This window comes from Haemorhous mexicanus, chromosome Z, assembly GCF_027477595.1.
Source record: "Haemorhous mexicanus isolate bHaeMex1 chromosome Z, bHaeMex1.pri, whole genome shotgun sequence".
NCBI classification, from domain to species: domain Eukaryota; kingdom Metazoa; phylum Chordata; class Aves; order Passeriformes; family Fringillidae; genus Haemorhous; species Haemorhous mexicanus.
The window spans coordinates 56,508,874-56,523,418 of record NC_082381.1 but is presented as its reverse complement, the minus strand read 5'-3'; the positions used below and the strand labels follow the sequence as shown (position 1 = coordinate 56,523,418).

Genomic DNA, 14,545 nt, shown 5'->3' with positions numbered 1-14,545 from the left:
GTTCATTGCTGTCTTTTTGTTATGCTGGTGAACTAATCTGAGAGTATGCTGATTAAATCATGTGTAAGGACAGTATGTTTAGCATAAGTTGGGTGGTATTTTTGCTTAGAGCAATATTAGGTCATCAATATTCTAACAATGACACTGTATTATTTTTATTGTGCTTGTGTGCATTCAGCAGAGTAATGAGTAAGGATTAAGGATTCATTTTCTAAGGAAGTGTGTGTTGGAGGGTGTGTGTATAAAAGTGTGTGTGTGGGTGTATATTTACCCACAAGTGTTAAGTAAAGCAGTATACTACATTGTCCCTTTTTGAATGAAAAATATGTTTGTTGTGAGAACTACCAACAGAGACAATATAACTTTACTTTGAATAGAAAAGTATACATGCAATATACATGAAACTTTTTTTTAAATATAATGAGTTTACACGTTGATAATGTCTCGCTTGTACTGCAACATTAAGGATTTGAGGGGATGGGGGAAAATACTCTTGTTTGCTGATGTTAAAAAAAAGCAGTCAGTCTGGTCAAGTCACCTACAGCCCTCTTACAAATTTCACGATAATTAGATTTTAACTAATGTATACTCTCTGTGAGTGATTTCTGTGAACTTGAAAATAACACAGTATTATTTTAAGAGCCTGGTGTGTCTAAGGTTCTAACTTTTCTTGTGAGTTACTGATCAGTCTTCTGGTGACTTTTTAGGTTGTTGAAAAGCACAGCACCTCACAGACAGATTTTCTAAACAGTAAGAATATTTTTGTTGTGACTACTCAGCAAGATATGGTTGTAAAGACAATACCTCTTATTTAGGAATGTAGTATGGAAAACTGGAAAGCACAAAGAAATACTGGCTCAGTGGGTCAAGAGAGTCTGAATTGATGGTATGCAGCAGTGTAAGTTAAAAAATCTTGTGAGACATCACGAAAGAGATAAGTCTTGTCAATTGCATGTGGAGTGTATATATCACCTTGATAAAAGACTTCAGTTGTTTAGTTGGAAAAGTATTAGTCTATCCTTAATGTTTGGGGAGCCCAGAACAATCTATAGACAAAATTTTCTTGCAGGTTTTTCAGTGCTTATACCAGCCAGCCAGGTTATTTCATGCATTCCCCTCTCACACCCCATGCCATGTAGTATTTTGATTTCCATACAAATTTTTCGAGCCTGACAATCATTCACTACTCAATTCATAACACAGAAAATTATTGGCATGTAATTGTTAGAGTTATTAAAAATTAACAGCAAACCAGTAGCTCCCTCTGTCCTCCCTCCTGCTTTATTTTCCCACTTGGGGATAAGGACTCATTAAAGAACTAAAATGAGAGTTTGTACCTTGTGTTTTTGTAGTGATGATTGGAGAGGCAGGGGATGTGGAAGAGGCTGTTTGGATTGAGTGTGAAGAGGTTGGGGTTTATATTTTGTTTTTATCATCTGAGGATATTGTCTTTTAGATTTGAGAAGATGAATAATAATAATAAGTGAATAATAATTTGTAATGCTGTAAAGATTTAAGGTATGATAGTAACACTTAGCAGTAATTGACATGCTTAGAAATAAATACAGTGAAACACCAAAAAGAGTACTGATTTCAATTTGCAGGTAACTGAAATGCTTGATGTATGAATTTATATTAAAGGGGGGAAGTTTGTCAGTTTATCCTTGTTCTCAGCACAGTACATGATATACGTGTAAACAAAAAACTAAACTTACTTGTAAATGTAAAACCCAAACTGTTATAATGTATAGTTTCTGTGAGATTAAAAAAAACCAAAAAAGATACTGCTTATGCTTTGATACTTGTTTTACTGCTAATTTAAAAGTTTTGCTTTAGTAAATTCAGTATAATTACTTTAAAAACAATATGCCAGCTAATTCTCCTTGATAAAGCTGTATTAAAAACACTGAAAAGATTTTATGGTTCCAAGTTTCCATTAGACAAATAACTGCAATATTGATAGAGTTTTTGGTATTTATGATATCAAATAGTGAAATAGTTATTCTTGGAATTCCCTTCCAAAAGGAAGAAAAAATATTTTGAATAAGGATATTTGTCTTTCTCTGCTTGTAAGTCAGAGGCATTCTTAGTTTTTTGATTTCTGCTGATGTTTTATAAATTCACAGCTTCACTTGAAAGCAAATACTTGTGCTGTAGCTAGTTATGCCTTATAATGTCTGTTAGTGGCTTATCTTTTGTCAGTGTTTCTGAGTTTGCTCCCACTAAAAATCAGTTAAAAAAATATACAGTTTACTTTGCAAAGAACACATTTAAAGCATTTAAATGTGTTGTTTGCAAAGTAAACTGGATTTAAACACATGAACACATTTAAACACATTTAAATGGTTGTCTGCATTTGTTTTTGTCTTTCAGTATGATGAACTACAGTCTCTTTGTAGGCTGAGGGGAAAAATGTCACTTTTCAGGAATACACAATGTGCTCTTTTCAGAGTATTTTTGTTCTTGCGTGCAAACTTGATTGCAGGGTGAGCATTTTTATCTGACATTAGATATGTTCTAAGTAATGAGTAATTTTTGTGGATGCCATGGGACAGAGAGAGAAATGGCAAGCGTTTCTCACAGCGGCTTGTGAGAAGTTTTAGGGAGCTGGAAAGATGTGATAACTTGTTGACTACAAACAATTTGCAGGTGATGTTTTTCTACTTTATTTTACTGTTCCTCTCAAGGAAAGTGTGTGATAAAGATGTTTTTGTTAGTTGTCCAATAGAATAGAATCTATCATACCTCTCTATAAAAACTGCGCAGTTCTTTTGAATAAAGTCCTTCCCTGCCTTTCTACGATCCTGCCTCTTGCCTGTTCCTGCCCCGACCTCAGCACAAGAGTGACAATTTTTGCTAGCTTTCAAATGACAATAGATTTATATAAGATCTCAGCTGTCTCATCTGTTCAGGGTACCCTCTCGCTGACCTCTTGAGTTGTTAACGTGCACTTGAGTAGGCTGAATGTTCTTTAGGTAAACTGAAGATTGATACATCCCAGGCCTTGACGGCTGCAGTGTTTTTCTGTGCCAGCTTCAGACAGTGTAAGTAAGCAGTCTTTTTTCCATAGAAATTGTTTGCCTCCCAGGGCCATGCAGGGGAAAGCTTTACCAAGTCCATGAATTCTGCCAAGAGCTTAAAATGGCTGTTTAAACTTCTTTTCATCTTAAACCTTAATTTCTAATTCATACTAATTCCATTATAAAAAATACTTAATTAATCATATTACTGAGGTTTAAATTAAATATCCATTAAAATGTTTGGCATGTTAAAGAGAAGAAATCCACATATGGTAACTCAACATTCTTTGACTAATTTCTTTGTAATACTTTGTTGTCTTAATGAAAAATTTTGTATATTTCTGTGTAAACTTTCCTTTTGTGAAATAAAGTTCTCATATTTTTGACTTTGTATGAAGTCGTGTTTTTTGTGTTTGATTGGGTTTTTGCTTTTCTGGTAGCATTTAAAGATGCATTTGCATCCTTAATTTTTTGGCAGAAGTACACTTAGGCAGGACATTGCTTAATTTTGTGTGCTTTTAGAGAAGTTAAAGTACATATTGGGTGCATAGTGAAAGGCATATGAGGATTTAATTTAGCCTATCTGTTGGTATAGTCACAGCATTTCTTTATAGTTCTGTGAATGCTCATTCATAATTTGCAGTAGTAGCTTTAAATATCAGTTTGTCGTCATCAAAAATAAACATGTATTGAAATATTGTTTCGCAGTTTTGGAAATTCCAGTGACTTTTCACTTCTATAGGATTTGTGAAGGATTTGGTTTGTGTTTGTGGTTGAGGTTGTTGTTATTCGTTTATCATTTAATGGACACCTTTAAGCCTGTTCTGGGTAGCTGTTTCTTTGAAGTTTGTTTAGTGGTCATTCAATATTCCTTATTGCAAGGAAGATTTTTTTTATTTTACAATTAGGATGAATTTTTTAATGTTGTTTCATCTACTGTTCTTTTAGCACAGATGGAAGAGTTGTAGAATTTAGTTATGTAAGGAGTGGCAATTTCACTGACATGAGTAAAAATTTGTGGCTGATTTTGCTCTTCTTCGGACAACTTAAAGTAGCCTGTTTGTGGAATAGTTACAAGTTAAATCAAACTGCTTGTTTAGTTAAAAGAGATAGTTTGTACCCGAGTGTTTGTGTTCTCCTTAGGAATGTTTGTTGAAATTTCGTATTTTGTATTTATATTATAAGGGAGATTTTGGAAAGTTTACGTGGAAATTCAGTGGTCAGAGGCTCAGTACATGCTGTATACTGAGAAAAACAATGGGAGGAATGTGAAGACGTATTTCTGATTCAATGCCTATTGCTGGTATTGTGGTTTTCTATTTTTTTTGGCTTTTATTTTGTAACAGAGGAAAGCTGTGCTCAGAAGTATTCGTCTGAAAGCTTTGCCCGATTCCATGTTCTTGGATTGTCTCAAACTGTTTCCCTGCTAGGACCAGAAATGTATATGAATATGCATGGCAGGAAAAAAAAAGTAGAAATCCCTGCTTGTAGGTAGTCTCATGGTGTTTGATAGTGCTTCTTAGATTCATATGGAAGTCCAAGGGTCTCAACTCTTCTAATATGTAAAAAAATAAGCAGAAAACCCAACAGCTACCTCTGGTTTTGTATTCAGGACAGTAAAGGGGAAATTTAAGGGAGCACGATCATGAGCAGATCCAAGACTTTAAATAGGTAAACAAAATTAACTAAACATAGCTCATGGAGTCATCAATCAGCATAAGAAACTTTTGACTGTTTGTTTGACTCAGGATTTCTGAGTGTTTTTGGGTAAAATCCTGTTAGCATTTTGTTCTATTGGGTCTTCTCTCTAATGATTTTATGGCGTTTAGACTGATCTTTAGTGATTTATGGTAGTTTAGTATAAAATACACCGTGAATTCTGTCTTAAATACATAAAAATGCTCAAACTCTATTATCATGTCATTTCTGCTCTCCATATTTCTGATCAGTTGAGCAGTTTGAATTAAAATTATCTCAAAATTAGAGTAGATAGAGTGGTTTATTCCTGTTATTATGATTCAAAGATTTCCTTATACTGAAAGGCAGCAAGGCTGGTGAAGGGTCTAGAACACAAGTCCCATGAGGAGTGGCTGAGGGATCTGGGGTTGTTTAGCCTGGATAAAAGGAGACTGAGGCGTGACCTTATCACTCTCTATGACTGCCTGAAAGGAGGCTGTAGTCTGGTGGGGGTCAGTTTATTCTCACAGGCAGGCAGTGACAGGACAAGATGACACAGGCTTAAGTTGTGCCAAGAGAGGTATAGGTTGGACATTAGGAGGAATTTCTTCACAGAGTGACTGTAATGGGCTGCCCAAGGAGGTGGTGAAGTCTTCTCCCTGGGGGTGTTTAAGGAAAGACTGGATGTGGCATTTAGTGCCATGGACCACCTGACACAGTGGTGTTTGGTCATAGGTTGGACTTGATCTCAGAGGTTGTTTCCAGCCTACTTGATTCTGTGAAAGTAGTGTCATTTAGGCTGGAAGGACTACTGATTTAATGTCCTTTGAAATAATTAAAACAAAATCATTTTTTATTTGCTGTTGTTTAGAGAGGTTTAGTCTGGCTTTGTGGCTTGTTTTTTGTGTGTTTTGTTTGTTTGCTTTTCCCCTCAACTTACCAACATAAGCACAAGATTTTTTTAGATGTTAAAAATACTTTGAATCTGGTTTCTAATGCTTTTTGGAAACCAGATTCAAAGATTTGATCCTAATGCTTTTTGGAAGCCTGCAGCAGTTGTCCAAATCTGAAAAACAATTTTAATTTTAAATCTGTTTCTGCCTGAGAAGAAGCAGTAGGTCGTGACTGGTTCACAGTCTACACACATTGTAGCTCTTGAGGTAACCTGGCAAGGCATTTTTGGGAGATGGTGTCTTTTATTCTGAGGACATGAAACAAGGTGCACTCTTTTTATAGTCTTTCCCACTGATACATAGTTAAGTATACTAAATGTGTAAGGTGATGGCATGAATATAGGGGCTGTACTTTATTTTTTTTACTTAGTAACCCAGTTAATATGGTTCTTAGTGTTTATCTTTTAACTTAATTATGAGCTGAAAGTTATTCTATTTTTAGCACTTGTACTGAAGAAAGACTTGGATACTGATGCAAAGTCATTTGAGTTACTAATTATCTGGTGCGCAGTTCAGCTTTTGTGTTACCTTTCTTTAAAAATGAATGTAGTGCTCCATATCCAGTTAGTTATTGTTTGCATGCAGAAGGGTCACTTTTGGTTTTGAAAAGAATGCTTACACTAGTAACCTAATTAGATTAGAGAAGGATTGTAATTTTTTAAAGTGTTTTAGAAACATCTTGTCCCTCTTTTTGCACAAAGTTTTTTTGGTAATTGTTTGATTTTGTTTGGAAATTCAAGAAACACATTCAGCATTTTAAAAGCCATGCACAACCTGTGAAAGACAGTTGAAATTTTTCTGCTTTTAAGAAAGATGAGCTCTCTCTGGTGTAGTGCATTTTGCATAAGCTGATAATGGTCTTGAATTACAAGATCTTTTTGGCAATTTGGTTTTTAACATTTAGATTTGACATTAGAAAGAATTTCTTGTCAGGCACTGGAACAGGCTATTCAGGGAAGTGGGGATGTTGCCATCCCTGGCAGTATTTGAAAGCTGTGTAGATGTGGCATGTAGGGATTAGTGTTGGATGTAGCAATGTTAGGTTACTGGTTGGATGCCTTGACCATAAATGTCTTTTCCAGTCTAAATGATTTTCTATTTCCAAAACACTAGTAGACATAGCTGCGCTCTAATTATTTTTGCCTGTTGAATAGGCCTAACTGCCAATATGCTATGGGTTTAGCTTATTAGACTGTTTTACATTAGATTGTTTCAGTAGGTCTCATCCTAGTCTGGACTATGGTTCATGTACACATATTGTCTTACTGGTCTTCATCTTTTGCTGGATTTTATTTTTCTCCCGTAACATTTTTATATCATCCACACATGAGTTTAGATTGTAAAATAACTAATATTGGTGCTTCCAGTAATAAAATTGTATTGAAATAACAAGACACCAGTGAAAAGTAACAGCTAGTGTGTAGTAGAAAATAAAAATGTGGGAAAGCTTTTAGGTGATACCTAGTTTTCACAAACTTTCTGAAGTCTGTTTGTAAACAATAGTGTTTCCCTGCTCACTTGAGTTTTCTTTCAGAAACTTCTATATATTGCAGGTTAGATGTGTGTGTGTTAGAAGACTGCTTTACTGCATATTTTGAAATAAAGAGCTGCATGTGGTAAAACTTAATGTTGAAGCAGGTATTCTAGGCTTAGAATTTAATAGAAATTGTGTCAGTAACAGATACAGCAAAAGGCAGCCTTGTTTGAATAATGTAATTTCTGCCGCCATATATTACATTACATACTATTTTCATATTGATTGTAGGTGTTTATTTTACTTCAGTATTCTGTATGGTTAAAACTTTGTTTATTCAAGAGAACCATTGACTGTATTTTCCTGGAACAGCGAGTAATTTGCAGGGAATTCTCACCTGGTTAGGGCTTTCTTGGCAATTGTCTTTCGAATATGCTCAGGATAACCTTTTTTTGTCTGTAAAAGGCATTATACATGTAAAGTGTTTTTTCTTCTTTTTTTTTTTCCTATTTCTAAGGCTGATAAAGAATTTGTGTAGTCTCTTTGGGAACATCTCCAGGTGTCAAAACCAGATCTTACTCAAGCTGTCAGCTTGGTTGTGGAAAGGTGAGTCTGAAGATTTAGCATGTTACTAAAACCAAAAAGCAACCAACCTTCCCTGCTAATACCATATTCTTTATCTTTCTAATTGAGAACTGTGTAGAGTTCCAAAAAATGTGTTGAAATTTTTAGTTGTTAAATTTCATTCAGAGTGCCTAGAATACATTGCAATTTTTCTCTTTTTTTGGTGCAAGTTGAAATATACTTTAAAATCTGTTCTCACTGAAAGTGCTGTGATGCAGTTCAATACCATTTTAAAATTATAAATGTCTTGCCATATTTTGTTTTCCTGTTGAAAGAGCAGGAGGAGGAAAATGGCTGGTAATTTTCCAGTGTCATAAGCTGTTGGGTAACAGTTATATATAAATTATGTTTATCTAAATTCTTGAGGAAGTGAAAAGCTAAGACTTGGTAATAGAAGAGATAACTATCATAGGATCATAGAATGTGCTGCATTGGAAGAGGTTAGAATCATTGAGTCCTACTCCTGGTGCTTTACAGGATGCACCAAGAATCACATCATGTGCCCGAGAGCATTGTCCAAATGCTTTGTGGACTCTCTCAGGCTATTGCTGTGACCACTTGCCTGGGGAGCCTATTCCAGTGCCAAACCCCCACTGGGGGAGGAACTTGTCCCTGACTGTAGGAGCTTCTATCTCCATTAAAACAGACAAGCAGGATCTTACTTCTGCACCTTATTCCTGTGAGGATAATAATGGTGATGATTTCTTCACGATACTTACTATTATCTTATTCCTATAAATGTTACTCAATTATCACAGTATGCAGTTGATTGTTTTGGAATGCTAATATTTATGAATTCAGATTTTTTTTGTAGGCAAAAGATACGGAGAATGTGAATGAGTTGACTGTCAGAATTGAAACACTTAATTATCTTAGGATGTCATGAGTTCCCTCTTTTAAAATGAAAAAGGGGATTTTTTTAAAAAAGAGAAAAAGAATGGATTTTAACTTTTTTTAATGGCATGCCAGTTTTACTTGGGAAGCTTGTTATAGATTCATGAGAGGTCCTAACTCCTTTGGGTTTCCATTGAGTGGTTTGATCTTAGAAGGCGTGTTTTTTTGTTCACATCTTTCCTTCCTGGACTACTTCTGTCATGTTCTTCCACTTGTGAAAATACAGTATTCTTTAGCTAGGAGTGCATTTCACAGAATTATGGTTAGGGTTAAAAGGGACCTTAGCAGATCATCTAGTGCAGCCCCTCTGCCAAGGCAGAGTCACCTAGAGCAGGTTATACAGGTATGTGTCCAGGTGTGTTTTAAGTGTCTCCAGAGAGGAAGACTCCACAGACTGCTTGGGCAGTCTGTTCCAGTGCTCTGCCACCCTCAGGATAAAGAAGTTCTGCCTCATGTTGAGGCACCACTGAAACCAGTCTGGCTCCATCCTCTTGACACCCACCTTTGAGATATTTATGTTAATTGATGACATCCCCTCTCTCTCACTATTTTTTATCGTGTTGTCCCCTGTTCTACCTTGCATAAAGCAATGAAAATTTTTGTCCAAAAATACAGTGTGATCATGTAGCTAAAGGTAATATTCTAAAGGATTCATATTCAGAGGAAGACAGTGATGATGTAAGGACATGCAAGTTGTTTTAAAGAGAACTTTTATTGGGGGTTCTCATACGGTCGCCATCGATGATATCAAGTAACTGCTGGCTTTGTACTGGGACACTTAACTGCACAGAGTAATAGCTTGGCTGTTTAGACAGTATACTATTCTTACAATTGTTTTCAGGTTTGATTTGGGAAATAATTTTTATATAGATAGATTGTAGACTGATACAGAAGTTTGTAGCATTCTTCATTTATGTTGAAATGCAAAATCATAATGATTTGTTTCCTAATAAAATTTGGTCATATTTTCACGAGGACATTGGTGGTAGAATTCATCTTCCTTCATAAAACATAAAGAAATCAGAGAACTGCTTAAAACATTTAAATAAAGTATTTAATATATGTAAACATACATTGTATGTATGTAAGCACAATTATATTGAAAAATTTTAAAAACTTTATTGTCCTAACCACATTTTATAGGTAGCTGAACAATGTGGAGAATTGTAATTCTTTTACCTGAACCTTTAGAAGGCAGAAGCAGGTGTTCAGGCTTATTAACATTCTTTATTTATGTTGCATATAAAAATAATCAGTGTGTTAGGATGAATTGAAGCATAGAGATGTTAGAAAGTATACTTTTAAATAATGGTCAACAAATTATTTGGAGTTTTTGAATTGTGTGCCTACACAAGTCTCTCTTCTTTGTTTATTATTTTTCATGTTTAGGAATATTTTTATGCTTGATAGATGTCCCCTGCTTGAAATTTTGTGCTTTATTTAAAACAGAAATTTGTAATTTGGTATATTATCCTTATTGTTACAATGAATATGGAGCTCTTATATACCACCTTGATGCTCAAAAGCAGGATATAAGCTCAAATTTTTTGTATGTGTTTTGCACTGGTTAGAGGCTGGCGATTGCTATGTGAAACCCTGCCAACATACTTCTGTTAATGTGCTTGTCTAGTTTTTTTTATGTCCTCTACTGTTTAGAATTACACTAATGCTTTAGAACATTTTTGAACTCAAGGCTATAGATGTATATCACAGCTTTTCCATGTTTCTCTGAATTATGAAATTAGGAAAGAAGAAATTGCTTCCACAGCATCTTTTTAGGTGTTATCATTACTCCTGAGAATCCTGGAATAGGTGTGGATAAAACACATTCAGTATATAGGAGTTTTATTAATCACAACTTTGAACTTTGGAGTTGCTTTGATTTGAGAGATGGAGCAGTAGTGTGTATTTTTCTCTTTAATTGATGTAGCTTCATCTCTTTTGCCTGAGAATGGTCTAATTGTCACTTTGGAAATAGTTTCTAGCCCAGCTTTACCTGTGAAACTTCTACACAACCAAATTGCAGCCCCATAAACTCTATCCTAACTTTTTCTGTTATTACTCTCCATAATGATTTCCTTAGTAGCTTCAGTTTCATGACTGTACCTCTTCACACTCTCATCCTTTCAGAAAAGTTTTTGTCTTATTCCCTACCTTATAGGAGTAAATAATACGTTTTTTTAATGCTACTATCAGTTTATCTTAGTTCCAGTACATTGATTGCCTTTAAAGGGAATCTGCTATCTACCACTGCTGCTGTCCAGAAAAATTACAGGACAATAGATTTTTCTGGTTTTATTAATCTGGGAAAAATACATGGGTTTAAAGAGTTTAAAGGACGGGATGATCAAATAACTGTTATAAGCAAGATGATTCGTGAAGCATGCCACTTGAGAGGATCTGTGCTGCTTGCAGCCCATTTTTGTGTATTATACCGAGTTTCAGATGAGCTGGAAATTGAAAATTTACACTAAAATCTGATAAAAACCATTTAAGTCTTACAGGTTTTTTTTTTTCTGTCTCATCTGTATTAGGAACAACAGAGACCCAGTCATATTCAAGTTCAGAACTTTTTCTATCTTACTCAAGCTTATTGTGAGATTCGGAGATAGAAACAAACAGAATGGGATGGATTTAATCCTTTTTTTGTTCTTGTGACATGGATACCACTAGTGTTTGCATTGCTTCATTTTTCAGTGGGCTCTTTCGACCAAAAATTCCATGACCAAGAAACTTCCATTCCCCGCCAAATCTTTGAGACTGCCTGAGGCCATATAAGCTAAATAAATAATGAAAGCAGACATAATCTAAGAAAGCACAGGCATGTGTACCCTCCTAGATCATATATATTTATATAAAGAATCAAATAATATAGTCCAGTATATTTCAGTCACTAAATTGATGAAAGAGACATCTAGGCTTTTTTCATGAGGTTACTGTGGCGAGAATAAAAAGATGCAGGACGAAATGTTCACTTAGAACCTTACAACTTATACTGAAGATCTGTGATGAAGAAAAGAAGATACATATTAGGAGGAACTGAGTGGACAATACTAACTTTACAGTAAGGTAATTTATATTTATAGCATTAGAAAATTACTTATAGTATCATTTTCCAAACAAACCAGGAAAATATAAAAGATATAATTTGGGGGACATAGGGGGAAATTACTAGTACTGTGCTGTTATTTGTCTGTTATTTTCAATTCCTTTCATGGCCCCAAAATAGAAGTTCTCCTGCCCTAAAATTGTAAAAATGTAGCTTGTACTTTTTTATAGCTATGCTGCTGATTCCTGTAATACACCAATGATATTATACTTTTCAGCAGTCTTTGCAATTCTTGCTGGATAACTGTAACTATATTCCCAATTTAATATTCAGATATAAACAAAAAATTATCTTTACTGTGCAAATGAGAAATGCCTTTGGGATATGTAAAAGCCTCCAGGTATTTTAAACAAGCCATTGTAAAACTACTACTCGTGTTAGTATACTTTCCAGCTACTTTAAATACTATTGATCTCAGTATTATGTAAAGGGTATGCTATTTCTAGTTTGTTGCCTTTTGAAAGATTTTTTTTTTATGATTTAAAAAAAAAAAAGTTGCTAGAAAATAGCTCCTATTAAGTAAATGTATGTGTAAACTGAAATGGAGTTGGGTTCTGATGAGAGTATGAAAGGTTTTGAAATATTTTTGCAAACTACAGAACTCTACTGTAAGACTCTTCCTTCTTAGTACATGCAAGCTTGACAAGTCAACAGACTAATTTTCCTCTAGGGCTTCTAGCTGACTCTTTTCCTTTCTTCTGGAAGGGGTATGTGGCAGGATCCATTAATGATCAAACTGTGGCAATGACAGAAGACTTGGTAGATGTACATGGGGATTGTATTATGTGAGATAGTGTACTTACCTTCGGCAAGCTTGCCTTATGCAGAGATTTTTCCATATCTAGATTTGAAGTGTGTTGCAGGTCTTAACAAAGGCAGGGAATGGATTTATCATTTCAGGCTACTCTTAAGAAACAGTGGCAACCTGAATGTTACTGCCAGTGATTGAGAGTTTTGTTGCTGTTCTTCCTGAGGAGTTACATCTGTCTAAAGGTGAACAGATGGACAAAAATATGGGGAAAAGCAAGAGATCAAAAATAACCAAAGAATTTTTGGAAAGGTAATTGCAGGAGCTTATGCTGTGGTTTGCAGCATCCTGTGAATAGCAAATTCTGGAAAAAACATAAACAGGTTGACATAGATTCTTCACTGACTGCTGATATGCAGATTTACTGGAAATGGCAAGTACTTTTTATGTAAAAAGGATAAGTGAATGTGCTGTATGAATGAACACTGTAGATGCCTAAGTTAATTGAAAAATTAAAAATCTCACATCTTTTTAAAGGGATGACAAACAGTGTGTTGAAGCTTTCTTAAAACACCCTTTTACAAATTTACAGGAAACACAATGGCAGGAGGACAATAATGTAAACAAGATGTAAGCCATTACCATTTTGTCACTCTGATTTTAAAATACAGTGGACTGTCCAGTTATTATTACACAATATAGTGGACAGAATAATAGAGCATAAGAGTACAACCTTTCTGGCTAAGGTCAAATAATTGTGATTTTCTACAGTTAATGAAAGTTTAATATCCTGTTTCATTAAAAATTCTCAGAACGTTGAACATAAGTCAACATTCCATGGAGAAGAAGGTATTATGCAGTTTGCATGTGTGCATATCTGCATATCGGAGCACAAAATATTGACATGATAATTGCAGTCAAGCCTGATTGAACAGTGGCCTCTGGGAATTCAGCTGGTGTTGTACCAACTGGATGGCTGCTCAGGACACAGTTTGAAATGCAAGGTGCAAGTTAGCACTTTATTCAGCACAGGCAGGCATCATTTAAAAATCCTTGGGGGAAACCCTGGTGATGTGCAGATGTTAAAGCAGTCTGTTCTGAAGTGCTGATATTTTGAACACTGTAAAAGACTTGTGTATTTTAGATGAAAAATGTTTGCAAAATTATTGGGAAAAAATGTCACTATTTTTTGTACTATTTTAGTGTAAAAATACATTTAGTATCTTATGTATGTTGCTTAAAATAAGACATCATTATATGCTTAAAATGAGAGTCTTATTCCTTAATAGATCATCTAATAAATTAAATCAATCAAGTTAGAGATGCAAGAAAATTTATGTTTCTGTAATGATGCCTTTTCATTTTGATACATATCATGTAATATAGCACTGGCTCTTTAGATAATTTACTAAGGAAACAATTTCATTTAACATTTGTAATTACATCTGAAATTATTTTTGTAAAGAAACAAAAATAGGTATATATAATTTTTTATAAAAAGTAACGACTGTTAGAAATGCAGTTAGAAAAGTGCAAAATGTTGTATTAATTTAAGATCTTTATTGCTCCATGCTGTCTGAATCTTTTAGAAGTACTAACTATAAGTATTAAAATTAAAAAGTAATTATGTCTGTCAATTGTAGTTCATGGAGTATAAGGATCTTCTAGACTCTTAGATGAAATTAAACTCATGATTAAGTGAAAATGATTTAGCTTTTTTTTTATAATCAATTCTTAATACATGGAAATACAGTGAGGTTTCTGCTTGGAAGATTAAAGCATAGACTCTGTTTCTACTAACCAATGACTATGCAATCACAGGGATGTGACTGTATACTGTAATTACAATATTGGTGCCATATTTACCATAACATTGACAGTCTGTGCTCTACAACTTCACTTTCCACATGGCTGATTAATTATCTATTTAATACAAACAGAGAATGTGTGAATTATGGAAGTCTGTAAAATACTTGGAAATTGGAAGACAGGGAGATTAGGTAATCAAATTAAAACTGCATCACACCAACTGATATTTTATAGCCT

General features: G+C 34.5%; 1 protein-coding gene across 1 annotated transcript in view; it reads left to right on the top strand.

Annotated features, from left to right (window-relative positions):
* The first annotated feature begins 1,354 nt into the window (after nt 1–1,354).
* The window catches only part of CNTLN (centlein), a 170,497-nt gene continuing 157,306 nt past the window's right edge, over nt 1,355–14,545 (top strand). Inside the window, 2 exon segments of the mRNA XM_059836999.1 lie at nt 1,355–1,408; nt 7,642–7,730. Coding sequence (XP_059692982.1) covers nt 1,355–1,408; nt 7,642–7,730 — 143 coding nt within the window.